This window comes from Hippoglossus stenolepis, chromosome 7, assembly GCF_022539355.2.
Source record: "Hippoglossus stenolepis isolate QCI-W04-F060 chromosome 7, HSTE1.2, whole genome shotgun sequence".
NCBI lineage: Eukaryota > Metazoa > Chordata > Actinopteri > Pleuronectiformes > Pleuronectidae > Hippoglossus > Hippoglossus stenolepis.
In genome coordinates this window covers 25,716,965-25,744,067 of record NC_061489.1, presented here as the reverse complement: position 1 = coordinate 25,744,067, position 27,103 = coordinate 25,716,965, and the positions used below count along the sequence as shown (strand labels likewise).

At 42.2% G+C, this 27,103-nt stretch overlaps 1 protein-coding gene across 1 annotated transcript; it reads left to right on the top strand.

Annotated features, from left to right (window-relative positions):
* Window positions 1-657: 657 nt before the first annotated feature.
* pde6a (phosphodiesterase 6A, cGMP-specific, rod, alpha) lies at window positions 658-27,052 on the top strand. The gene is made up of 25 exons (XM_047340495.1): window positions 658-726; window positions 1,466-1,799; window positions 2,228-2,369; window positions 5,840-5,992; window positions 6,803-6,892; window positions 7,545-7,685; window positions 8,849-8,923; window positions 9,311-9,375; window positions 9,716-9,782; window positions 11,948-11,995; window positions 13,874-14,023; window positions 15,126-15,269; window positions 16,203-16,268; window positions 16,583-16,729; window positions 17,590-17,697; window positions 18,174-18,283; window positions 19,186-19,273; window positions 19,825-19,925; window positions 20,104-20,211; window positions 20,319-20,382; window positions 24,053-24,127; window positions 25,893-25,974; window positions 26,257-26,300; window positions 26,567-26,735; window positions 27,009-27,052. Exons 2-25 carry the CDS (start codon window positions 1,471-1,473, stop codon window positions 27,050-27,052), a joined length of 2,610 nt encoding a protein of 869 aa, XP_047196451.1. The 5' UTR covers window positions 658-726; window positions 1,466-1,470.
* The last annotated feature ends 51 nt before the right edge of the window (window positions 27,053-27,103 follow it).

Sequence of the window (27,103 nt, the reverse complement as noted above, 5' to 3'; positions counted from 1 at the left end):
AGACCTGAGTGTTAAACAATGTTCTCAACATGACTTAATATAATACAACAACACTGAAGGTGTGTGAGTGTGTAACAGGTCACACAGGGAGTGTCAGGGAGTGAAGGAGTGTCGGTAACAGAACAACAGCGACAGATTAACTGAATAAGGTTGAACGACAACATCAATGTATATCGTAAATCTTCAAAGTAACAAACAGCAGAAAAGGTGAAGTGTTGTTGAAGTAATAAAAACGTTTTTATCCTCTTCAGGCCTCGTTTGATTATTGAGGAATAAACATTTAAGGAATAAATACAGACTGTGAAGTTATAAAAGGGAATCTAAGACAATTGTGTCATATGAAAACTTGTATAGATACAGAAATACCATGGTTTGTGTATTTCTGCTTCTTCAGAGTACACAACAAAAACTTCACCCATGTTAAAAGTGTCTAATCTGCTGTGTTTTCACTGGAGACAAACAAGCGGCTAATGAACAGAACATTTCATGAGTATCCCATGAGTATCTGTTTTCATTACTCTACAGGTAGTATGAGACACAGAGGAATCAATAAACATTGGAAGGTATCGTAATCCCATGTGTAGTAATTGGATGCAGGCTTACGTCCACACAGGAGCATTTAAAACCGGCCTGCTAATCCCTTTTCTTTTCTCCGACACCTGCAGAGTTGTCACCAGGACAAAGGGATCAGACACTTTACTGGAGACAACACAAGGACTTCGACAGGTACCAGCGCTTCTGTATTTATTTATTAATGTTTACATCAATCTATTAGATCTGTGAGTCAGTCGCATATTATTATTATTGTTATCATCATTACTAGAGCCCGACCGATATATTGGTTTACCGATAAAATGCCAATACAAGCTTGATACAGACACATCGTTATCAGTGTTTATTTTTGCCAGCATGTAAACTTTTACTTTTCATAATCAGCGTTAATGTTTCCATTTTGTTTATATTCCTAATTCAAGCTCTGTATATGTAGTTGTGTTTTCTTTTAATGTTTATTTATTTGTGATAAAGTTTGTCAGATCCCTTTGATAAAAACAATGTAGGAATATTTTTTTTCATATGTAAATTTATGCTGATCAGTATCAGGAAATGTTTTACTCCGTAATATCGGTATCTGCATCAGTTTTATTCGTACAGCATCAAATCATAACATAATCTCAAGGCATTTTATAAAGTAATGTCAAGATTAAAAAAATTATAGAGAAACCCAACCGTTTCCACAATGAGCAAACAGAACACAGTTATTCTCATTATTAAAGGATTAAAGAAACCACTGTGAACTAAGATGAGGAGCTGGTGGAGACCAAATCAGAGCTAAAAGAAGAGTGGATATTGGACAATTAATAAAAAAAAACTATTATTACAGCTTTAATTGGGAGTTTAACTCTATTGGAGTTCCGGCCCAAAGCTTTACAGATTTAAACTGCAGGAGTGTTTCCCCTGTCGGCAGCAGCCATGGTGGATGCAGCAGCCGCCGAGCAGTTCCTGGACGCCAACCCGCAGTTCGCCAAGCAGTACTATGACGTCAACTTCCGGCCGAAGGTCATCTCAGACCTGCTGGACAACAGCCGCAAGACGGCGGTGAACATCAGCACGTTCCACGACCTGACGATGTTGGAGGAGAGCGAGATCGTCTTCGATCTGGTGAGGGACATCCAGGACAACCTGCAGATGGAGAAGTCCGTCTTCAACCTCATGAAACACCTCAGCTTCATGATGAGGGCCGACCGCATGAGCCTCTTCATGTACCGGCAGAGGAACGGCGTGGCCGAGCTGGCAACAAGGTCACTGGGATTATTCTAATTCAAAAAGTAGCATCTGAAACACGGAAAACAGGGATTATGCACTGGTGTAAAACCTTTTGAGTTACTATGACAACTGAAGCTACCACAGGTTCTCTTTCATGTTTGGAAGATGAGGGTGAGGAGGGGGGGTGTTCAGCTGCAACATGACACTTCACCACTAGATGTCACTAAATTCTACACACTGAACCTTTAAAGCCGCACTGCTTCCTCTTCCTGTTTGAGTTTCCTCGAATGTTTCTGTAACTTCGGCATCATGGAGGACACTGCTGTGCGTTTTCAGACTAACTGTTAAGAACCATATTTAGTTACGAACAGATCACCTGATGCCCGACAGGCAGATGACCTGTTGTACTTATTAAAATCCCAAAAGCACGTAATCATTTTACTGTCCTCATCTTTGCTTCCAGGTTATTTAACGTCAATAAAGATTCAGTGTTCGAGGACTGTCTGGTGCAGCCGGACAGTGAGATCGTTTACCCGCTGGACATCGGCATCGTGGGTCACGTGGCCTCCACCAAGAAGATGGTCAACATTCCTGATGTGTCCGAGGTAAATAATACACAGTTATTCTTTTGTATTAACTTACTTAAAATATGTATAAAAACATCTCTTTAATACATTTAATTAACATATAACGAGGTCAGCAAGGCAGTTTTATTTATTAAGCAGGTTTCATACACAGAGTTAGATTCAAGGTGATTTACAGGGATATTAAAAACAACATAGAGACAAAATTAAAGAGGAGAATTAAAGAGATGAAATAAATTAAAAGGATAAATCTACATAGAAAAATTTATTAAGTTGAAAGAGAAAGAGAAAAATAAAACAAATGAAATATATAGAAGTGTGTTAAATAATAAAATTCAGTGATGGTATGACCTTGTAAAATATCCTTCTTTTTTTGTGATCAACCTTTTTGATTTATTGAAGAAGAAACAACAAAATGAACAAATACACAAAATATACAAATAATTAAAAATATAAAGAGAAATCAACCTATAGACACAATCACTGTAAATGTAGTCGTGAACCAGATCCAGCTCAGATCTGTGGATATGAATAGAATCAGAAAAACAGTTTGTAAATCTCCAACTCAGCAGGGAGCAAATCCTCTCTGCAGAAAAAACACATTTCTAAATAAAGTTGGATTATTGCTCCGTAAACATTTTAATCCCACAATCCACTGCTGCTCTCTCTCCCTGTTTGACCACCAGGGGGCGACGTCACACCACAGTGCGGCTGCTCCTAATTCCCTCCGACCAAAACAGCTCAATCCCATTACAGCCAAATATCTGTGACATTTGAAAACACTGCACTACTTCAAGTGTGTCTCTCTCCTGCAGACCCCCACCTGCAGCAGCTCTTATTGTGACATTCAAACCCTAACAAGGCAAAGGGCCCCTCCACATAACTGATGGATCACGAGGCCTCGTCGTCTGTATCACTTCAATCCCGTCTTTTCATGGGAGATTAGAAAGCTGCAGCTCCCGATGTACCAACCAAACACATTGTTCCAGTTTGTCTTTGGTTCTGCTGCCAGGTCGGGGCCCGCTGCGCCTTCACTGTCCTCCTGCCGCCGCCGCCGCCGCCGAGCAAACATCATTGTGCTGTTTCCAACCTTCGTCCGTCACGCCGCCGTCTCACACAAATGCATGAAAGCACGATGGGAAATGTGGCGACTGGAACGATATCAAAGCCTCCAAGCTTAAATCTGCACAGTCCCGGCCATGCAGCAGCTAATGTTCCCTTATAATTGACTTTTTGATGCCAATGCACTGTGGATGGCCTCTTTGCAGTAAAAGCAGCCACTGGGACTCGCTGTGTCTCTGCGCTCTATTTCCATCCCAGTCCAATCCAGTGCAGGCCGCTCATCCAGTCAGGATCCTTGTAGGTATACGGCAGGGATTATGTTTCACTGGGATTATGCACTGAGCAACAGCTGGCCTCATTTCTCCCACTTCATCCAGCCGTTCCTCCTTCAAAGTGAATTTAATAATCACACACTCCCGGCTGCACGGTAGTGACTCGGTGGTTATTGAGGTGTGGTCGCTCTGGACGCGTGTGCACGTGACGGAGGTGCAGAGTGTCAGCGGGAGGAGGTTGCAGATGAAGCCGGTTAATCTGTCCTGAATTAGAGCGATCCCAGATTACCGGCAGAGGTCACGCAGGCCCTGCTGAGCCTTTTCTACAGACTCAGCACGATAACACATCTTTAATCTATCCTGTTACATAGTTGTGTCGCTTTAATTTTTTTTTATTTTCAGTGGAGCAGAAACACCCTGAAATCCACTTAGCCAGTTAACGTGAAATAATCCTGCCGGCTGCATTAGCCGAGGAGGTTACGTATTGAATTCTTGTGTTTATTATGTACAAATGGGCTTTTATTTTGGATTTATTTATGGATTTATTTGCATGCATAATTTAATTACAGATTAAACGTTCATTGTGTAAGTGAGATAATACGGTTGTCTTCTCTTTGCTCATTCAACAAGTTAATTTCTAGTTTAAAAAGTATAGATTTGACTGATGAATCTCTTATTCAGGACTATAAAGGAATAAATGTTATATAGGTCACTTGACCTTTCCCCAGAAAACCCCAACTGGAAGACTTGGATATTAAAAAGTATTTTCATTTAGTTTTATATCCGAAATACAACTTGTTGTTGGATGATTAAAAGCAGAGCTGCTGGGTGAAGGTGAAGCCAAAGCTTCGGTCGAGGATAACAAGTGGGATGAAGACCTGTTTGGGCTTCAGGGGGTCAAAGGTCACCTGATAACAAGCTGTCAAACTGCCCAGATCTGTGGAACTGGTTTATATTAAAGCTTTGTCAGGCTTCTGAATGGAGCTGATCCAGAATCAGCCCACGCTCCTGCACTTCTACCAAACTTTAGACTATGTCGAGAGAAAAGCACGAGTTTAGAGATGAATAAGAAGAAATAAGGATGTTCTGATTCAGTCGGTGGTGACTAAGAACGTCAGTGGGTCCAGAACTTAATGTTTCTTACAATTTGTTTTGAACCGAAGGACATTCTGCTCACAAAAAGCTCTTTATTTGAGTTGATGTTCAGGTTTTTCTTGCTCCAGCTGCAGCGTCAGAGTCTCTGAGGCTGGAGGAGGCAAACAGATTCTGTGTTTTCTCAGGTGAATGAGCGAGAGGTCGGAAAAGAGGCAGATGAGATCTTAAAGCAATATAATATATAATAAATGTTCCCTCTACGCTGCTCTGCATGATGAAATCTATATTTAAAAATGGATTATTACTCGAGCCCAAATGATCTGGAGGTTTGGTACCAATGCAGATACTGATGATAACTGAAAAACACTTCTTATACTGTTAATACGTATTTATTTTAAAAAGTTGGCAATGATTTCTAAAACCAATATGATAAAGAAATGTAATTGATTCTTGATATTTTACAGTTTAACCACAAACTGTATTATAACTATAAGTAAAAAGAAAACACAAATACAACCAAATAGCTTGAATTAAATAATTATTTTTGCATTGTTTATTCTGTAAAATAAAAGTTTTCATTTCACTAAACATACAGATACCGATGTGTCTGTGATCAATAAATCATTCAGGATATAATCGATAGTAATTGATGTTTAACTTCAACCTAACTTTTGTTTTCTGCCTCATCCAAAGCAGGAAACAAGATCTGCACAGAAACTAAAACCTCCCTTTCCCCAGATCAGGGTTCTGTCACCGGCTCTGCCCCCCCGAGGGTCGCTCCCTGCAACTTTCTGCTCCTTGTTTGCCGGTTAATGAGCCGCTCCTCCTCTGTTTCACCCCCAGAGGAACAGAATTGATAACCTGTACAGGAGGAGCAGCAGGAGGAGCAGTAGGTGGAGCGCGGCGAGGACCTTGAGTTTATGGATAATGGAGAAGCCTCTGCTAACAGCATTCATGAATAGAAGGGGTGCGTTCATCAGAGCGGCCCCTGGAAGCTGAGAGGGGTGCAGGGGCCACAGATACTGAATAACAACCCCCCCCCCTGTCCCTCTCTGCTCACAGAGCCCCCATTACAGTGAGTTTGTGGACGAGCTGACCGAGTACAAGACCAAGAACCTCCTCGCCGTCCCCATCATGAACGGTAAAGACATGGTGGCCGTCATGATGGCCATCAACAAGCTGGACGGGCCGCACTTCACCGCCAAAGACGAGGAGGTAACATCTGAAGCATTCAGGGAAAATGTTTAGAGCAGGTTTCAAAACCAAAGTGAAGAAACTATCAACACATTCTCCATCGGTTTTCATGTGTTTTCTCCAGAACTTATTTGAACTCTCTGAACTTAAGAATCATCGTTGTCAATGAGTTCTGTTAGAAAAGCCACAAACTGTAAAAACTATAAACTACAGATGCAGACTCTGGTGTTTTAGTTCCCTGCATCTTTGAACCCTGTCATCATATCAGCTAATATCTTATAATTTCACGTGACGACAAATGTTAAACTACAAAACCACTCAGACTGAATTAGTTTCACAAACTGTCATTACATTTAATTTGGCCACATCCAAACTAAATTAATTTGATTGAAACGATTAAAAAATTATGAAAAATCTGTCGGAGTGTTCTGATCGATTTGTGTTAACTCAACTAATCCATCTGAAAAGAATTTTGGTTTCATTCCTCAAGGATTATGAGCCACAGAGTTTATTAGCTCCACCTAAATAAAAGTCTGTCTAATAAAACTAAATGAAGGTTTTACTGCAGAGGAGGTTATGTTCACTCGTCTATTTGTTTGTCAGCAGAAACTACTGAACAGACGTATGAGACATGAAAGAACCCAGTGAAATGTTGGATCTCATAAAGTTTACATTCTCTTCATCAACACAGAACCGACGATGTTAACGTCACTTGTCAAATGTGACAGTTTGACACAAGCAATTATTTGAAAAGTTTATATAAAACTGGATATTGTAATAAAATGAGTAACGTTCTGAAGATGTAACACTCGACCGCTCGTTTCCTTTCAGATCCTGAACAAGTATCTGAACTTTGTCAACCTGGTGCTGAGAGTTTTCCACCTGAGTTACCTGCACAACTGTGAGACCAGGAGGGGACAGGTGAGTCCACAGAGCGCACAGGGCTTCATGCAACCCTTCATATAACCCTTCATATAACCATTCATATAACCCTTCATATAACCATTCATATAACCCTTCATATAACCATTCATATAACCCTTCATCAGCCTTGTTCCTCTCACTGGAGTTATTACGTCTGTGGAGGACGTTATGTTTTCCTGTCCGTCCCTTTTGTTTTGTGCTTGGTTGATTTGTTTGATTGTAAACACGATTACACAAAAAAACTACCAAACAGATTCCCATGAAACCTGGAGGAGGGATGGGACATGGGCCAAGGAAGGAATATTCATATTTTAGGAGGAATATGAACAAACTGGTGGATCCCGGACGGGCTCTACTGGGTCGTAGTTTAAAAACTTAGGTGCTAGTTTTAAAACTTTGCTCAAACTGTTGTGGAATCTGACCTTTTACCTCCTGAGACCTGGTGCTTTCAGAATCTGTGTGATAATAATGTCCTTTAGCTGCATTCTTCAATATGACTGATATGAGAATGTGATATTAAAGAAGACAAAAGTGAAATAGCAAAGAAAGCAGTAAATCTGTAGAAGCACAAACTCTAAATCAAGTCTTCTTGGAAACAAGTGCAGCTCTCAAACTGCTGTGTTGTGTCGTCCTCTGTCCTGTGGAGCAGGTGCTGCTGTGGTCGGCCAGCAAGGTGTTCGAGGAGCTGACGGACATCGAGAGGCAGTTCCACAAAGCCTTGTACACGGTCCGAGCGTTCCTCAACTGTGACCGCTACTCTGTGGGTCTGCTGGACATGACCAAGACCAAGGTGGGTCAGCACCGGTACACACGGGGTCAGGCAGCAGCAGGAAAACCAACAAAACGAACAAATACAGGGGTCAACGAGTGGCACCGCAATCCTGCCTGTGCTCCACTGATGTCAGGTCACACATCACACGGCTGCATCGCCCAAAGAAATGTGATGCCTCGGGTTTACACTCCAATATTTCCATGTTTATAAATGTGGATGTGTAAGTAAGATAAGATAAGATAATAATCCTTATTCTAGTCCTAATGGGGAAATGTGCAATATTACAGAAGCAAGAGTCAAAAGTAGACATCAGTGAGTAATAGTGAGTAAAATGAAATACTTAAGGGTAAAGAAATAATATAGATTGGAGGAGGATAAGCAACATTTTGAGGTTTAGATTTATCTTTAAAACTGTGGTTGATTTCACAAAATGCTCAAACTACATCATATTTAATGCACAAGTAAACCTGAAATCCTGCAGTAAACATTAAAAACTGTACATAACAATAAACCTGAAGTAATGTTACACTCACTTCTTCATATTGCTCATCAGTGATGTACTTCTGCTTCTGGAGCCATTCCCACGCCAAATGAATTTTGATGAGAGTCGTTTCTGTGTTTTTCTTCTCGTCCTTTGAGAAAACATATTTTCAGAAACTCCTCTGAGGTTTCTTCGTCTGATCTGCACACTTTCTTTCTCTGGGTTTATTTTTCCGTTGCTTTTTTTTATGTGTCTGTAAAAGAAACAACACTTAAACACCTTCTGATCATCATCGTCTCGTCCCCATATATTTGTGCTAACTTACAAATTGTCTTGAACGCTTCTCCTCGGCCGCGGCTGTCAGACAACTCCAAGCAGCTGCCGCTTGATTCCCAACACCTGCTTCGTGAGAACAGACACGTGTTGTGTGTCTGCACAGATGGTCGTCTGGTAACAACACTGGGTTTAATGAACATCGCTCCTGAGAATAAACTCAACTAGTCGCTCAGTAGCTCTGAGCCCATCTCTCTGGAACCTCAGAGGAGGAGAGATATCACACGCTCTTTAGAGGCGGTTGTATTTATCACTTCCAGACAGAACGATGCTGTTTGATGAGGAAAGTGAATCTAAATAATGAAAGAGCAGAAGAAGCTCTGATCTGTTGTTCCTGTTGTAAATCTGGATGTTTCTGTGTCTGCAGGAGTTCTTTGACCTGTGGCCTGTTCTGATGGGAGAAGTTCCCCCGTACGATGGACCCAAAACTCCTGATGGCAGGGTGAGGACATTTCACCATAACTACGAACTGTACAGCTGATTCTTCTCCTGCTACTCTGTCATACCCTGATATCTACTCTGGCGCCACCATGAGGTCAAACGCCCCATTGATTCTCACTTATCCATGAGAAGTTAGGTTCAAAATTGATGGAATGCTTGTGTCAATATTTTTGACCTTCACCACCGCTATAATTTCTTTTGGTAAATGTCCCATCTGCTAACATGGAGGAGGAAGGGTTTATAACCTATACTGCAGTCAGCCACCAGGGGGAAATAACAGATTTCACTTTTGGGGAGCTGCTATCTCGCTCATCTTTGTATACAGTCTAGTGTTGTCACATTAAAATAAATTCTCCCTCACGTTGATGTTGCCTCTCGTCCTCTGAAGGAAGTCATCTTCTACAAAGTGATCGATTACATCCTCCACGGAAAGGAAGACATCAAAGTTATACCGTGAGTCTCTTTGAGGTGTTTGCACAGTGGGTGTTGTTGTTGTTACAAGATGTTCGTCTGGCCAATCAGAGCAGACTGGGCTTGATGGGGGGGCCTTAAAGAGACAGGAGCCTTTTAAGGGGGGCCTTAAAGAGACAGGAGCTCAAACCAAGAGTTGGAGACAGAGGCTGAAAAGAGGAGCTGCAGCGATGGACAGTCTGAGGAAAGTGTTTTCCGAACATTAGACCATGAAAACATTTACAATTAAAATGATCAGCCTGAATATGAGAGGAATATGTCTCCTTTAACGATGCTGATGATAACGATGACGCACTGATTGTTATGTTGTGTAAATCCTCAGGGGTCCTGCAGCAGATCACTGGGCTCTGGCCAGTGGTTTACCAACCTACGTGGCAGAGAACGCACTGGTCAGTACGTCCATAAACACCCTATCTCCCCTATCTTTTTATTGTATCCGCCCCCTGATCCTCACCCACAGAGAACTTTAACGTGTTCTTCTCTGATCTATATCACTTCCTTCCACCAAGTTTCAAGTTAATACATCCAGTAGTTTGTCAGTAGGAGACAAAATGAAGATATAACCTTCATCACTCTCCCTCCTCAGTTTCACTTCTCCGGCTGAAACGTTTTCTGAGGAACGTTAACTCTCTCGGGCTTTAAATCAAACACAATGAGGGCAGGAAGTATAATCAGATTTAAATTTAAAGCATCTCGGCGTCACATTTGCATCCTTAAGTTACAGTGATTTACTGAAGGACACTTAGGAGGGTCACCGGGAAACACAGAGGGATTCGAACATGTGACCTTTCTGCCAGTGCTCGGCCGCCCCGGAGCCCAAACATGTTTGAACTAGACAGCAGATGAATAATGAATGAATGGCCGGTTTGCAGAATACAAACAGTGACACCTCTGTTCAGCAGATTAACGTGGATGTACGACGACAACAACAACAACAACAACAACAACAACAACATGTCCGCTTCTAAAACCAGAAGATTCATCACTTTCCTTTCTGTTCGTTTTCTGGAGATTTGATGGAGCGAGTGGAGCAGAAATCCAGACACTGGCTCTGTTTGGGACTTTAGACGTCAGAGGGAAGAATTTATGGATTTTAATCTAAAACTCGGAGCTGTGCTGCTCCCGTCATCTCCAACACGCTGAGACTTACAACCTGCAGAGAGTTCGACAACATCGTTTAGTGTTCAGATCCCCAACAGCCAAACAGCAGCAGATAGGACGATGAAGATAAGATAAGATAAGATAAGATAAGATAAGATAAGATAAGATAAGATAAGGTAAGATAAGCAGAACGCCATCAGGTCTTTACGCAGTCGTCAGTGTGCACGATGCTCAGCCACTCGCTGCCATGATGTATAATATTAATCTTTGTGGCCGTTGCAATTAATCACATTGTGCTTTTTCCCAAACCACTGATTCTGCCGTCGCTCGTCAATCCATCCTCCTCCTGCTCCATCCCTCCTCTCCTCGTCCTCCTCCTGCTCCATCCCTCCTCTCCTCGTCCTCCTCCTGCTCCATCCCTCCTCTCCTCTCCTGTCCTCCTCCTGCTCCATCCCTCCCTCTCCTCGTCCTCCTCCTGCTCCATCCTTCCTCTCCTCGTCCTCCTCCTGCTCCATCCCTCCTCTCCTCGTCCTCCTCCTGCTCCATCCCTCTCCTCGCCCTCCTCCTCCTCCTCCTGCTCCATCCCTCCTCTCCTCTCCTCGTCCTCCTACTGCTCCATCCCTCCTCTCCTTGTCCTCCTCCTGCTCCATCCCTCCTCTCCTCGTCCTCCTCCTCCCCTCCTCCTGCTCCATCCCTCCTCTCCTCTCCTCGTCCTCCTCCTGCTCCATCCCTCCTCTCCTCGTCCTCCTCCTGCTCCATCCCTCCTCTCCTCGTCCTCCTCCTGCTCCATCCCTCCTCTCCTCGTCCTCCTCCTCCTCCTCCTGCTCATCCCTCCTCGTCCTCGTCCTGCTCCGTCCTTTCATCCTCATTTTTCATCTTCACATCATCTGTCCCTCCCTCGTCTTCTCCTTTATCCTGCTAAAGGTGAAAAACCTAATTTCTCCACAGAGGATTTCTCTTTGGCGCGAGCTGAGTGAGACACGTCAGAGTGACACTGATGCTTTCAGATGCAAATCGATCTGTGGAGCTGTCGAGCATGAAAACTTTGTCAGGGTCTGAAATATGAACGTTCTGCCCCTCGAGTCATAGAAAGCTTCAGAGAGATTTTCAAGCTGTTTATTAACCGGTTGCTCTGGTTAGTGTTTTGTTCCTGTTCGTCTCAGCAGGATTATGCAAAAACTACTGAATAGATTTGATTGAAACTTGGTGGAAAGATGCAACGTGGGCCAATAAATAACCCCTGAACTTTTGGAGTAGATTCAATGAAGGGGCGGATATTTATTTTTGCTATTTTCAGCGTCTCGTTGCTTCCAGACCTGAAGACAAAACTCCTATTTCTCTAACCCCCACTTTCTCAACACCAACAATTCATTTTTCTTAAACCACAAAACCAGAATCAACCAAACTCACATTGTAAAAACTCTCCCCCTGAACTTTACTCTCTTTCTGACAGATCTGTAACATAATGAATGCAGGACAAGACGATTTCTTCAACTTCCAGGTGAGATGTTCTCGTTTATTTCCAGGGAAGCTCTGCTTAAGAGATAAATCACACAGCAAAAATTACCAAACTACCAAATTAAAATCAATAAGTCAACACTTTTATTACCCAGTACAACATGAATCATGTGTTTTTCAGCAGAATGAATTTAAAACCATCTATCAGCTTAATTTGTTTTCTGCTTGTAAACAACTGTCCTCGGTTCTTTGTGCATTTTCCACACGAGAACTTTATAAATTAAAGTGTCTTCTGTGTCAAATTAATATCAAAGGCTCCATAGTTGATTGTGTTTAAAGAGGAAAACACTGGATAATTGATTCGTGAAACAAAGGTCGAGTAAAGAAAGAGTTTTATTTCCACCACTAAAACTTATTCCTCCGTCCTCTGTACACAAGGATATAAAAAATTGTTTTGCAAATTAGTGGCTTGATGCTGCAGTTTATTACATTAATAAAACTGTACTGATGAATGGTATTAAAATATCATCAAGGAGGTAAATGAGAAATGCACTAATGATGAGTAGTTGCAGGTCACACTCACATTTGTTCACTTTGCAGACGCGTTTGTACGAATGTGATGATCCACAGAGAGAATCCCATTCGTTTCATTCACATTATTTGTTCTCACACATTTATTTATTCAGGAAAATGATAAATTCGCTGCGGCTCCACGTTTGTAAATTGATGTTCCTTGTTACCTCGATGGACTTAGAGCAGCTTTTTCCTATTAACTCTAATCAGATTTTTATGTTAAAAAATAAATGACATTAACATGTTGCAGTCAGATTACAGTAATTGCATTGCTCTCGAGTAACGTGAGTAAAATAGAGCCGAGGATAATGAATGGAAAAATGACCTTTTCGCACCATAAGAGAAAAACCAGAGGCCGATCAGGAGGAACCATAATAACACGTAACACACAAGTGAACATGTGACACGTCCCACCTTCTCCGCTCTGCTTAGTTTAAACTGGTTTCCTGAAGGTTGTCCCAGTGTCTTATCTTTATTATACATGCTCCTAATAAAAGTGGTTATAGCCAGTGACCGAGCGCTGGTGACAGTTAGTGTCCGAAACGTTAACGAGGACAAAACCCTGTTTTATGCTCTGATGCAGTTTGATCCTAATCTCAGCTTCATTGTGTCCAGGACTTATTTTGTGATGTCTTGTGTTTTACTTATTATTATTTCAACCTGCTGCCAGATTCCAAACGTCTTCATCAACAATTAATAATCTGAAATGTGGCCTTACATTACATTAAGACATCTCGTTATAGGTTTTAAATATGTTAAGGTAGGTTTTAATCATGGTCATGTTTATTTTACGCTCATTCCATCGTGCATTAAAAAGAAAGGTTATATATCGTTCTTCTCTTCTATGTTTGTCTCTTCTCCAGCTTCATTATGCTTTTCTTCTTCTTTAATAACCTGCACAGATCTTTGAATGAAACAATTAATCTCAAACTCCATTAGACTGAAAACATTTCCCTGCATTAAGTTTTGGCAGATTTCCATTCAGACAGTAAACTACTATATATAGTTCATCTAAATTAAAGGTATTGACTTCTAATCCAAACACATCCTGGTTTTATTTTTACCTTTTTAAAAACCTTTCCGCTCCGTGATGAAGCTAAAGTGCAGCATCACACCAGCGAGCATCTATTTTAAATAAGTGAGGCGTCAACATCCGCTGCAGCAGATTTTAGAAGCAGGTGAATTATTGATTCTTGAGTTCACGTTACATTTCTGTCACGTTTCTGCTTCTGCACCAGAGGACATGGATTTTAAAAACACACACACCAGTGTTGTCTTAACTGAAGCAGCGGCAACGTCAGTGAGTCATGTTGTGGATTGATGCTGATGTTGAGCCGTGTGTGCACAGAAAGAACCTCTGGATGATTCTGGGTGGACCATCAAGAACGTCCTGTCTCTGCCAATCGTCAACAAGAAGGAGGAGATAGTGGGCGTGGCCACGTTCTATAACAGGAAGGATGGGAAACCCTTTGATGAAATGGACGAAACGCTGATGGAGGTACAGGCTCTCCGTGTGTGTGTGTGTGTGTGTGTGTGTGTGTGTGTGTGTGTGTGTGTGTGTGTGTGTGTGTGTGTGTGTGTGTGAGTCATTGGTTTATAAATACACTCAGGCCATTCAGAGCATCTGCATTATTTATCACGGGGCCTGGAGGCTTTTTTTTTTTTTTGACTCTCTCTCTGCCTCTCCTCTCAGAATCCAGTTAAAAACACAACATGACAGTTTTCAAAATCAAAGTAGTTTCACGAACCATTTTCTTTTCTGACATTTCCTTATGAATGCGATGTGTTATTTGTCAAAGATTCACCGCAGGAAGCGTTTTGACTTGATGTCTCAAAACAGCATGTGGTGACTGTGGTGGATAGTAACTCCAGGAAAGTACTTGAGTAGAATTTTTGAGGTACTTGTACTTCAGGCAGCGAACAAGCATGGAAACTTGCAGAGCACATTTTCCTCTCAGTTGAGGATCACACCATCCGATGTGCTCAGTTTGCTGCTCACGCTTATTAAGACATTTCGTGCAGTCGAGCGAAAAGTCCCGACAGTTCTGAGCTCGTTAGTTCAAAAATGTTCTTGTTCTTCACTTGAACTTTTCTGCTTGAAGCAAATTAGAAACATTTCACGCAACACCACTAGATTTCAGAACCAGTAGGTTCCTCTGCACATTATGATTATTACAGACGTATAAAAACACGTGTCGGTGGAGGAAGAGTTTAAAATGTTATAGTTAAACATTATTCAGCTCTGGAGGCTCCATAAAGAATTAAAAGTGTTTTTACAGTCCTGACATTATCTAAATGGAGATGGTGTTCGATTCTGTGTGGCGTTGTCCGTGGGTGTGAACGTGACTAGGATTGGTAAACTTAACTTTTTCAAACTAGTTGAAAATTCAGATATAACTTGACGTGCATGATAAGTTTCCAGGTCACAGTTGAACCAGTTAAGTAGAAGTTGAAACCTCTTTGAAGCTGGAACATTTCTGTTAACAGTAATATTACATTTCTTTCGGACACGTTTCCAGTAACAAGATATTAATACTGTCTCTCTCTCTCACACACACACACACACACACACACACACACACACACACTGCTGTGTCCAGTCGCTGACCCAGTTCCTGGGCTGGTCGGTGCTGAACCCCGACACCTACGACCGGATGAACAAGCTGGAGAACAGGAAGGACATCTTCCAGGACATGGTGATGTACCACGTCAAGTGTCGCAAGGACGAAATCCAGAACGTTCTGGTGAGTGAACACGTGGAAGAGAGACACCTGGTTTCACCTGGTAAACACATATATCAATATGGTTTTACCCGAATTGTGGTTTTAATGATAATATGGAGATAAACCTTTGAATTGAAGCTTCCTTATAGATAATATTTTTCAGAAAATAAGGGATTTTAGTATTTTACACCCTGCAGAGTGCTTGACTGTTTGCTGAAGCTTATTTCAAATATGATCAGACATTATAATAACTTCATGAAAAGACCAATTTAACTCTTCACTGTTGTTTTCTTGAGTTTCTTAGTTTGAAAACGTGTCTTCAGTGATTCACAGAGGAACAAGGAACATATTTCACGTCTCATATGAATCTAAGTCATGAAATAATGAATCTATTGATGCAAAACCAGTTGTGGTTCAAGTGCATGAATGAAAGAGGCAAAAGAAAATGTTGATGATCGACAATAAGACATTTTGACAGAGACCAAATCTTATTCTGTTTCTAAATTGTTGTAAATGACAAAATCATTTAGCATCCATTGTATATTTACCTTGTTATTTAATGAAATAGATTTTAAAACATTTTTCCAGCACCTTTGAAATTAGAGGCTTAAATAAAAAACTCTGTTGGACCATGATGTTATTTTTAAATAAACACAAAAAAGAGGGAAGCAGCAGACACTAGCGATAAGGGGAATGGAACCCTCAACCCCCGCAGGGTTAGTGCCTTGCTTCATCCCGCTGCGTGATGCGATATAAACAGGAGGTGAGAATCATTTATAAAGTGAAATAAGCTGTCAGCTTTTGTACGAGGTGATTTATCAGCATACAGAGCGACAGACAGGGAGAAGAAGAGCGGAGAGCGACGACCTGCTGTGACCTCACATCAGGAGCCGGGTGATGGATGTTAAAGGCGTTTTCCTCAAGGTGAAGTGTTGATGGTTTGTGTTTCCCCAGAACACCAGGGAGAGATGGGGGAAGGAGCCCGACGAGTGCGAGGAAGAGGAGCTGCAGGAGATTCTGGTAAACCGCAGAATGTCTTTCACTAATTCCATGAAATCAGCAGAGGAAGTGAAATCTAAAGTAACTTCTGTAAATTGAACATTTCTGGAATCAGGACATTTCCCCTGAAGCAACATGATTCTGTGTCGGAGGAAAGAAACAGAAAGAAAAGAGTTTGTGAAATTGTTTCATCGATTCCACCAATCAAACGTTTGTTGTTTTAAGGTTTTTCATTTTTCACATTACTGGTGGACGGAGTTCGTGATGATTCAGACAAAATGGCCGACTCCAGAAATCTACATTAAGATTTTATTTCCGTCGTCTTCTGTCCACAGACGGAGGTTTTGCCGAACGCTAAGAAATCGGAGATCTTAGAGTTTCACTTCTGCGACTTTGAGCACAGCGAACTGGAGCTGGTGAAGTGCGGCATCCAGATGTACTACGAGCTGAAGGTGGTGGACAAGTTTCATATTCCCAGAGAGGTGGGTGCTGGGTCTATCTGTAGTTTGGCTGCACAATGTTCCCTCGTTTCATCTTTTCAAAACAGCTGCGATGTCAAAATGAAATTCATGAAGTCTGACGTGTTTTGGTGAAACATTTAAAGATTCAAAAATCATTAAAAAAACATTCCCTGCAGAGAAAACACATTCAAATCTTCATGAAACGTGGATATATTCTGTGTGTAGGTTGCAGCTCGGAGGTTGTTGACAGGCAGGAAGTAGAAAGGGAGGAAGAGCTTCCTGAAATAGTCTCAGAATACAGAGTCTACTTCCAGGAAGTCCGACTACAGCAATATCATGAGGGCAAAGAAAGAAAGGAGCTAGAAGAGCTTCTGTTGTGAAGCAGGTGTAGAATATTAGAATTAAATCATTACCAATATAGATCATAGTTTCATGATGTGATTGTACTGAGGTCAATAAAGAGGAAATTTTATGAAAATGAAATGTAAACATGAGAGAAATCAAAAACATGATCCTGGTATTACACAGTAAAGATAAACTTTGCTTTTCCAGCAGCGAAGGGGAAAGTAAAACAATAATAAATAATTAAATTAACAAAAATGTGTAAACATACACAGTGTGAATAGAAAGTGAAAGAAAAAGAAAATGAAAATTGCACAGCCAGGAAATGAGCAGAATTAAATGAGGTCACACCTGAGTGCGTCTGTGTGTAGTTGTGTGTCTGTGCATCACTCGTTGAATATTTGAACATATGCAACTACATGTATCTGTAATTTCAACTGTCGTAGACAAACAAGCAGTTTGAACACGTTCTGCTGCATCATGACTTCATGGTTCTCGTCCCGTGAACATGTGATTGAACAGTGAACTGTGACCTGCAGGTGCTGGTGAGGTTCATATACTCGCTCAGCAAAGGCTACAGGAGAATCACTTACCACAACTGGAGACACGGATTCAACGTGGGACAGACGATGTTCACTCTGCTGATGGTCAGGGAAACTCTGTCCTCCCTCCTCTTCCTCCTCCTCCTCCTCTTCCTCCTAATGAATCATCAATCCTTCACCTCCTGCTCTCCAGCTCCTCTTCCTCCTCCTCTCCTCCAGTAAATCCTCTTCACCTCATCTTTCATCTTCCTCTTCCTTCATATGTTCTGTACATGTGGTCATGTGAGCCTGCGCCGTGTTGTTGTGTGTTATTGTGTGTGATTGTGTGTTAGAGAGAGGGAGGAAGGAGGAGTAACCGAGAGATGATGAAGTGTGTCTGCAAACGATGAAATGAGTCAGTGTTGCATGAACTGGTCGTTAATAAGAAAACCAGTGAGTGTTGTTATTGTTTTTATGTGTGCAGCCTGTTATTGTTGTAACCAGTGAAAATATCTGCACTGGTTTGTGTGTGTAGAACTCACTGAACCCTGAATATGTGTGTGTGCATGTGCGTGTGCGTGTGTGTGTGTGTGTGTTCTCAGACAGGTGATCTGAAGCGTTACTTCACGGACCTGGAGTGTATGGCCATGGTCACCGCCGGCCTCTGCCACGACATCGACCACAGAGGAACCAACAACCTCTACCAGCTGAAGTAAGAGCTGCGTGTGGGGGGGGAGGAGTCTGTTAATAAACTGGGAGGTGACAGGTTTGATTCCTGAAAAGCCAAACTGAAATAGAATTTAATTAGTATTATTGAAAAGTTTCTTACTGTAGGTATTGATCTTTAACTTGAGGATCTGAGCATTGAACCACTGACATTCAAGCTCGTGGGCAACCCGCTGTACCTCTCTGAGACACCAACAGAGGAAACGTGAGTCAGTCGTGATAATTAGCTTCAGGGTTCGTTAAAGAAAAGAGAATCAGGGAAGCTGAGGCGACGTGAGACCTGCTGAGCAACCAGTGGTTTGAAGTCACCTGCAGAGTGAAGACAAGTTCCTCTCGGTGATTTGTCTTCGGCCTGTCCTCATGTCTCCAGCAGACGTCTCCTACAGTCGGAGGACAAAGTGCTGCTGCCTGTCAGAGTTCAAACTATATGAACTATAATAAACGGAGGTAAAATACTGTCATTAGTGCCGTTATGACCCAATTTCCTCCAGTTTCAGTTGCGTTCATTCAGAAGCTTCCTGTGTTTTGGGAATCAGACAGTTGTGTGTGTGTGTGTGTGTGTGTGTGTGTGTGTGGGGGTGACGCTGTGTAATTGACTCACAGTGACAGCAGCCACTCCTCTCGGGTGCAGACGAGCCGACCTCAGCTCTTTGGGTGAAGCTCGCGTCAAACACCGGGAACATCAATGAGCAGATATTGACCAGATACGCCTCCAGCTGCTCTGCTCCACCTGCTGATGGATGAGCTAATGAGCGCCGCTATTAGCCGCGGACGCAGCGGGGCAGGCCCACCCTGGGTTCCCCACGCATGATTCATCACAGTGTAACCTCCCATCATGCTCTCTGGTTGTGTGTGTGTCTGTGTGTGTGTGTGTGTGTGTGTGTCCAGGTCTGCTAATCCTCTGGCGAAGCTTCATGGCTCCTCCATCATGGAAAGACACCATCTGGAGTTTGGAAAGACTCTGCTGAGAGAGGAAGTAGGTGGCAGCACAAACACACGAACACCTGAGCACCTGAACACTGGAACGCAATGTAGTACAACTGTCTGGCAGGAAATATGAAGAGATGACGTAATATGAAATAAAAAATGATTTCCCCAAAAGCCTTGAATCTCTGTCCAGTGCAGTAGAAAGTCCCAAAAAACAGAGCAACGTAAATGTATCTGTTGCTTTTATGCAGCGCTCACTGGGAAAGAGATGAAGGCTTCAGTTAGAATCGTTTCCCTCCTTTGGCAAAGGAAATTATGTTTTTATTTCCCATAATTCATTATTCATATTTATTTTAGTCATATTCCTACCTTAACCTTTGCAAACAACTACTCTGTCTGTCTATCTATCTTCTCTCTCTCTCTCTCTCTCTCTATCTCTATCTCTCTCTCTCTCTCTATCTATCTATCTCTCTCTCTCTCTCTCTCTCTCTCTCTCTCTCTCTCTCTCTCTCTCTCTCTCTATCTATCTATCTATCTATCTATCTATCTCTCTATCTATCTCTTTCTCTTAATGTCTTCAAAGTGTCTCTTGTGTTTCAGTCATTGAACATTTATCAGAACCTGAATCGACGTCAGCACGACACCGTCATCCACCTCATGGACATCGCCATCATCGCCACTGACCTGGCGCTCTACTTCAAGTCAGTACGAAGAGCAGCTCTCTCCGTTATTATTAAAGGACATATTGTTAACACTTCATTACTGAATGGAAAATTTGATAATGACTTTTACTTTTTTAGAAGAAACATTTCAATGACTGTAATGTCTCGTAAAGCAAATTTTAAAAAGGACCAACAAGACGCGTGTGTTGTGTCTCAGGAAGAGGACGATGTTCCAGAAGATCGTGGACCAGTCCAAGACCTACGAGAACTGGAACGACTGGACCAACTACATGATGCTGGAGACCACGCGTAAAGAGATTGTCATGTAGGTACAAGCACTGAACACAGGGAGGAGCACACACATGTACACACACGTACACACACGTACACACACAGTCACTTCATGTCAGCACGTGCGTTGTGTTCCCACAGGGCCATGATGATGACGGCCTGTGACCTGTCTGCCATCGCCAAGCCGTGGGAGATCCAGAGCAAGGTACACGCCTGTGTGATCTCCAGGTTTCCCTCATAAGTCACAGTCGTATTTGTAAAGCCGCTGCACAGCTGTTGTCCAGCTGTTTGTTGAAATAAGACACACCCACGTACACGGGCTCCAGGAGCGGCTCGGCGACAGAATGACATCCTGTCAGCGCCGCCGTTCCTCTCAGCGGCGAAGCCTGATGGCCTCATGCATCAACAGCAACCTGCTGCTGTTTATTCCCCTCCGTTACGAGGCTCAGCATATTATTTCAGGGAAGGATAATCTACACGTCGCCATCGAGGCTGCAAACGGGCGAATCACTGTGATCAGGAAGCGTCGTGTTCCAAACGCTGCTGCAGAGTCATTTCTTTACCTTTTATTTCTCTGCAATCCACCGAGAGCAGGAGCCATTTTTCAGCTGCGCCCGCTTCACATTCTTTTATGCAAACATAAGCTGGAAACTCAATCGCATTGTATCCATAATAAAAAGCAGGAATGGTAATTTAAATCACATCCCTTCTTCCATTTGGCAAAAAACATATATAATGTGATCACCTCAGGCCTTGACGGATTATTCAGACTCCGTGTTTATTATGCTCCACGTGTAATGAAGGAGCACGAGGAGACGCGGCTTCGTTCTAAAGAGTCTCAACCTGAAAATGCTTGAACGTCTAATTCGGTAAATGAGCAGGAGCACTGTGCTGTTTCAACATGCATCACTGAAGAAGCTGTTGTCTTGTGTTTTTCGTAATTTCTCCTTCTCGCTCAATCACTTTCAGCCTTTAAAAGAAAACACAATGATTCAAGTTTGAACCCCTTCAAAATATTGTGTTGTTTGTTGTGTCTCATATAAAATGCAGCTTCGTGAGTCCTGATCCTACTTTGCATGATTTGTGTTTTTCCTATTGTGAGTCTCTTCCTGCCTCAGTTGAGTGACACACTCGTCACGTCGCTGTGCAGTGAAAGTTAAGTTAACAGTTCAGTTCAAGAATCACGATCCTGCTACACAACATTTTCACGTAGTATAATAAACACCTAGTAAATTCCGGTATGTATTTATCTGAATTGGGGTCAGAATGATGTTAACGTTCTGCTGTGGCCTTCAGATAATATGTGAAGGGAGCCCTGCAGCATCATCGGCCAATTAAAAGAGTGGCTCGTTAATATTGTTGTTAAATTAATGGACCTCAAACAGCCTCATTACGTCGGAGGTTGGTTTGGTTCACTGCTCGGGACCAAAATACTTTTTGGCTACAACCTTTTTAGAGTAAAGATATCATCAGTCAAACCAGTTTGGAACAGAAGCAAGATTCTTTACCTCAGCTCTAATCAGTCGCCTTTTGGGTTTTGCTGGCGGCAGTAACACAGCCTTCTCCATGTTAGTGGATGGGACATGGAATTAAAAAGTCAAAGTACACGTCCAGTTAGTTTTAATTCCTTATTTTATAATATAAAAACAAGGTAAAATGTCACGATTGACAGCTCAGACTAACATGTCGGCGGGACCTCAATCCTCGAATCTCTCCTGCGTCTGATATCGAGGGCGTCTCTCGACATCTCCGGCACAAGATGGCAGCTTTCGTATCTGGGATATTCCGGCTTCACTTCTGGATAGTGGCAGAGAGGTGGAGACACGTCATCCATCTTTATCTTCAGTCAGCTGTTTCTCAAATCAGGTGCTTCAACCTTCAGAGGCAGCATTTGAAGACTAATTGCTTCCCAATTCGAACGCTCCGACAAATGCGTCCCTCCACCTCCGGCCCAACATATCTCATGATTCATTGCGCTTCAGTGACGAACCGAGGGGCGAAAAACATCAGAAGAATGTTATTTTCAAGTGTTAGTACTGAACAGCTGACAAACATCATTTCAAGTTTTTTTATTCAACCAAACAACTTTTTCAGCCTTCGCTCTGTTGCTAGGCGACGACTGTAAGGGGGTGGGGCAAGCTGGTGATGCAATGAGACGACCAGGCCGTCAGCTGCGTAGAGCTGAGGGATTCAAACTACCAACCATTTCCTCACCACCAGGCTCCCAGCATTAGTCTATCACAGAAGTATGTCAGACTGTAAATCTCTGTACTACACTACGATCATGTGTAGTGTGACATACAACATAACCTCTAATTATGACCGTATCATTTATTATAACCAATTGATCCTTTATTTATCAAACCCTGAACAGCAGCTGTTGGATTATTCCACCTTTATATTTGCTGGACATGTGTGGGTTTTCTTTCACTTCGGCTTCACCTTGGTCTGCTCCTGGTGAGTCAGCTCTTCATCCCACACACACTGACAGGAAACCTGCAGCAGCAGCAGCAGTGGCCGCCCTCCTGTGAATTCTCTTCTAAAAGTAGTTTGATAACCAAACTCCTCTCCTCTGAGATGAATTCCTCCCTGAACACAGCGGCTGGATATCGCAGCTGCCGAATGAAGCCGTCCGATTTCCACCTTCTGCGACGATCTAGATCAGACACTTGCAGATACTTGACGCTAGAACCTAAAATAAGCTGCTAGTTTAAAACGAGCCTCTATTATATCTCTGGTTTGTGATTTAAACTGATTAGACGATTGGATTCTTGTATAAAAATCAGATAAATTCAGATTTATATGGATGATGGACGGACCTCCCTGAGATGCTCTGGAGAGACGAAAGCTTCAGCTGCTCCGAACCTGATGAAGTGTTGCGCTGACATTTTTACAGCTGATGTTTTATTTTTCACTCAGTTCCACTTCCTACGCACAGAGAATCTCTGCTGCCACAGCCTCGCGGTGATTGTTCTCCCTCTAACTGGCTTGATGACTAACCCCTTTTCTAAAATGAGGTTTTCTATAGTGAAAGCAGAATTTCTCATATTATTCATCGGATCCCGCGTTTGCTCCATTTCTGGTTTGTGAGGGCAGACAAAACGAGCTTCATCCCATCAAGGCACAAAAAGCCCTAAAACTGCCTGGTGAGCAGTGAATAAGATTCTCATTTATGGGACACTGAAATCTTTACAAGGAGATTTTAACAACATGTACGGGAGCTTTTCCTGCTCAATAAAAGGCTCCTGAGCACCAGAGAGGAATCGTGCTTCAACCGCATCTTTCATAACTGCCTGCGACTAACACAACATTACTGGAAGTCTTTTTGCTTTTTCGGTTTTATATAATTTTACTCCATGAATTCTGATCAAACAAACACGAAATTGAAAGATAAAGAACCTCTGAAAATGATCATAAACTATATAATTAATATTAAATCAAAACTAATCATATCATCAATAATTTATATTTTTTCGCCGGCCCTTTGCATTAATGGGAGTCGAACCAACAACCTGCTGATTGAGGGCATGTGTTTGCCTTTGTGGTATGAACCTTAACCTCAGATATCGGGTTCCCCCTTCAAAAATATACTTTTAATAATAATGACAACAACAATTATAATGATAACAATAACAAGAGTGAATAATCAGAATGAATAATAATAATAAGACAATATCACAGTTGCTTAATTCCCCATTTTCGTAACAAATAGTCACTGAACTAGTTAATTTATGCTCAATGTAATATTTCCAAACCACCAAGGACCATGAACTCTTTCATTATATTTACCAAAATTACTCTGCAGCATTAGACAAAGTCGACTGGATGATATTTTAATTTGACTTCTTTCTTCTTACTTTGACCCCCCCCTCTAGGTGGCGCTGTCTGTGGCTGCAGAGTTCTGGGAGCAGGGAGACCTGGAGAGGACGGTTCTGGAGCAACAGCCCATTGTAAGGACACAGTGAGGGGGGGGGAAATGGGGTTTTAATGTAGTAGCTGAATTCCACATCTGCTCCAGTTGTGCTGCTGCTCCGTGACCTCTGACCTCAGGGGAGGTCATTAGATATAAGTTGAAAGATGAGATTTGAATATGGAAATAGACAAAATGGTTGTTAACACATTATTAGCTCTTATTTTGTCCATCCTGTCTCGCTGCAAACTAGAAATATAGTGAGCAGCGATAAATAGAGTTTTATTAGTTTTATTAACGAGGAACAAACTAGAATAACATTTATCGACTCATTAAAATTTAGGCTCTATTTTTATTTCTCCATATCTAAGTAGAAAACGTGAGGAAACTACAGTACTGACTCTGTTCAGTTTAATCAGATGCAACAAACTCCCCCTGATCCATCCTCACTGACTGAGAAAACTACTTTCACCCAATTTGTACAAAAGAAATTCAAATGTTCAGAAGCATCCAATCGGAACCCGGAAGCCAAATAGTTTCCTTTAAAACCTTAAAACAATCTGCACGCTCCTAGTTTCACGTGTAAATAAGACTTTGAATGAACCATGTAAATCTACTTTATCTTGAAAATAAGCAGCTGGGTTCAGATTGAACTTGAACGTGTAGCATCGCCCTTTAAAAAGACGCCCGTGTCAGCAGCAGAGTCAGAACTGTGAGAAAGTTCTTTCAGGTCTTAATTGTCCACCTTCATCTCCTGATGAAACGTGGTTAAGCGTTAACGCCTTCGACGAAGTCTTTTCTTTCCTCTCGTCACCGAGTCGACTGCTGGCAAAACACAAACTGACCAAAAAGAGAAAGTTCTCCCCGCTGACACAGACGCTGCTGAGCTCCGAGCAGTGGAAGGTGAGGGAGTGTTTCACGGAGCTCCTCGCTCTTCTGTGTCCGGAGGACGTGAGGGACTGAAACCGAGGGACGAGAGGGAGCCGGGGGAGGGAGCGGTCGGCCGGGTGAGGGCCACACTGACCGCTCTCTCCGTTTCACTGCTCCAGATAATGGTCCAACACTGCGGCCACGGGGAACTGAATCTGTCTTTTCCTTTTGTCTCTTGAGTTTGTCTCTTGTTCTCCTTCGCGTCTCGTCTCCATCCTAAATTGAAACCCGATGGAAAACCCCGTCTTGTCTTGATTCCCATAATTCCCACGACTCCAGTGCCCACCCACTGTCAAACTTGAGTTTACTGGCACTAACTTACAAAATAAAAGGAAAAATATCACAATTAAATTACTTTGATATATCCAGGAAGGACAAATAACACAAAATAACTTGAAAATATTTATCACACACATGCTAGCTCCTGAACAAAATACAGTTTATATTATTGATCATGAATATTGTTCATTCCCTTAATTCAGTTTCTATATATTATGATCGTATTGGTGTTTTCTATTCATAGTTATTTATAATAAAGTTAAAAATATCAACGTTAGTGACAATTTCTTTATTTACATATGTCTGCCGATATATTGGTATTTAATTTAAACTTGATATTTTCACAACAAAGATGTACTGATCAAGTATCTGACACATTACAGGACGACAGGAATGTATAACAGCTACGTTACTGCACTTCTATCACGTATCTGAGTCCTGTAGTAAGTTTATGAAGTTTACCTGAGCTCAAACAGGATTTTCATTAAACTGGACAATACAAGATAAAGATATTGAAAGTGAAGGGTCTGGCTGTGGAGCTGATGATCAGACGAGTGATTGTTTTTCATTCAAACACTTTTCTCTCTCCTCTCCAGCCGATGATGGACAGAAACAAATCAGAGGACCTGCCGAAGCTCCAGTGTGGTTTCATCGACTTTGTCTGCGCGTTTGTACAAGGTACACACACACACACACAAACACACACTCACTGCTGAGACCCTGTAATTCTAAAGATCACAGCTAAACTGTGGGTTATTTGAGTCTAAACCTTTTAAAAGTTCTGTATCTGACCCACAGACTGTGAATAAAGATGCTGAAGCCAAACAACAGAACATAGAGATGTTTTCTGTCATTTAAGTTAGTTGTCATCACACTGATGTTGATCCATTCGGTTTTAATTAGTTATTTGACGATGTTAGTCTGTCTAACAGATGATCTAACATCTGCATTACTGTGCAGATGTTAGATCATCAAAGCACAAGATGGCAGCATCTGTATCCAGGGTAGTTTTAGCTTTGTACAACAGGAGGAAGAAGAAAGAAGTAGAGACGCGTCATCCATCTTTATTTACAGTTATTGATCTAACCCAACTTTCTTTAGGGGGGGTGTCTATTTCTACTTTCAATGGAATTACCATAATTGTCTTTGTTCGCACCGTGTGAGACTCATTTGTCTGTGTCATATCCATTATTTAATAAAAACAAGCTGCACTTCTTTTATATTTATTATTGTACGTGACATGAATCGGTGTCGACTCGTCGTTCCTCAGGAGTTCAGCCGCTTCCACGTGGAGATCACGCCGATGCTGGACCGCCTGCTGAACAACAGGAAGGAGTGGAACGCCCTGAAGGAGGTGCACGAGGCCAAAGTGGCCGCCATCGATGCAGCCAAGAAGGCCAAGGAGGAGGGGGCGCAGAATGCAGTCGGAGCCAAACAAGGTGGGAGGCTCTCAGACGCGTGGACCCTCAGAAACAATGCATTAGTCTCTGTTTTCATGTGGGAGGTAAATGCCTCAGAGCCGAAACGCTCCACGTGCCAGTTCTGAGCCATATAGAGCGGGAAATTTATTCCAAACCTGCAGAGACACACACATAAATGCACAGTTGTAGAAATTATTAAATGCTTTGAATGCATTTTCCTTTTATCGCTTTGACTGATAATGAAATAACTTCCTTTCCTTCTTCTCCTCTTTCTTTCCTTGCCTCCTGCAGCGAGTGCAGCCCAGTCACAATCAAAGACTTGTATTCTCAGCTAAAGATGCTCCGACAGCACCGCATCGCTCTCTCCGTGGTCTTGGATTTCCTCG

Bases quoted from the DNA above. Each gene is read 5' to 3' on its own strand.
- pde6a (XM_047340495.1), top strand. From the start codon at position 1,471: ATGGTGGATGCAGCAGCCGCCGAGCAGTTCCTGGACGCCAACCCGCAG. The intron at 1,800-2,227 runs GTCACTGGGATT...CTTTGCTTCCAG, and splicing joins GTGGCCGAGCTGGCAACAAG to GTTATTTAACGTCAATAAAG. The intron at 26,301-26,566 runs GTAGTTTTAGCT...GTCGTTCCTCAG, and splicing joins TGGCAGCATCTGTATCCAGG to GAGTTCAGCCGCTTCCACGT.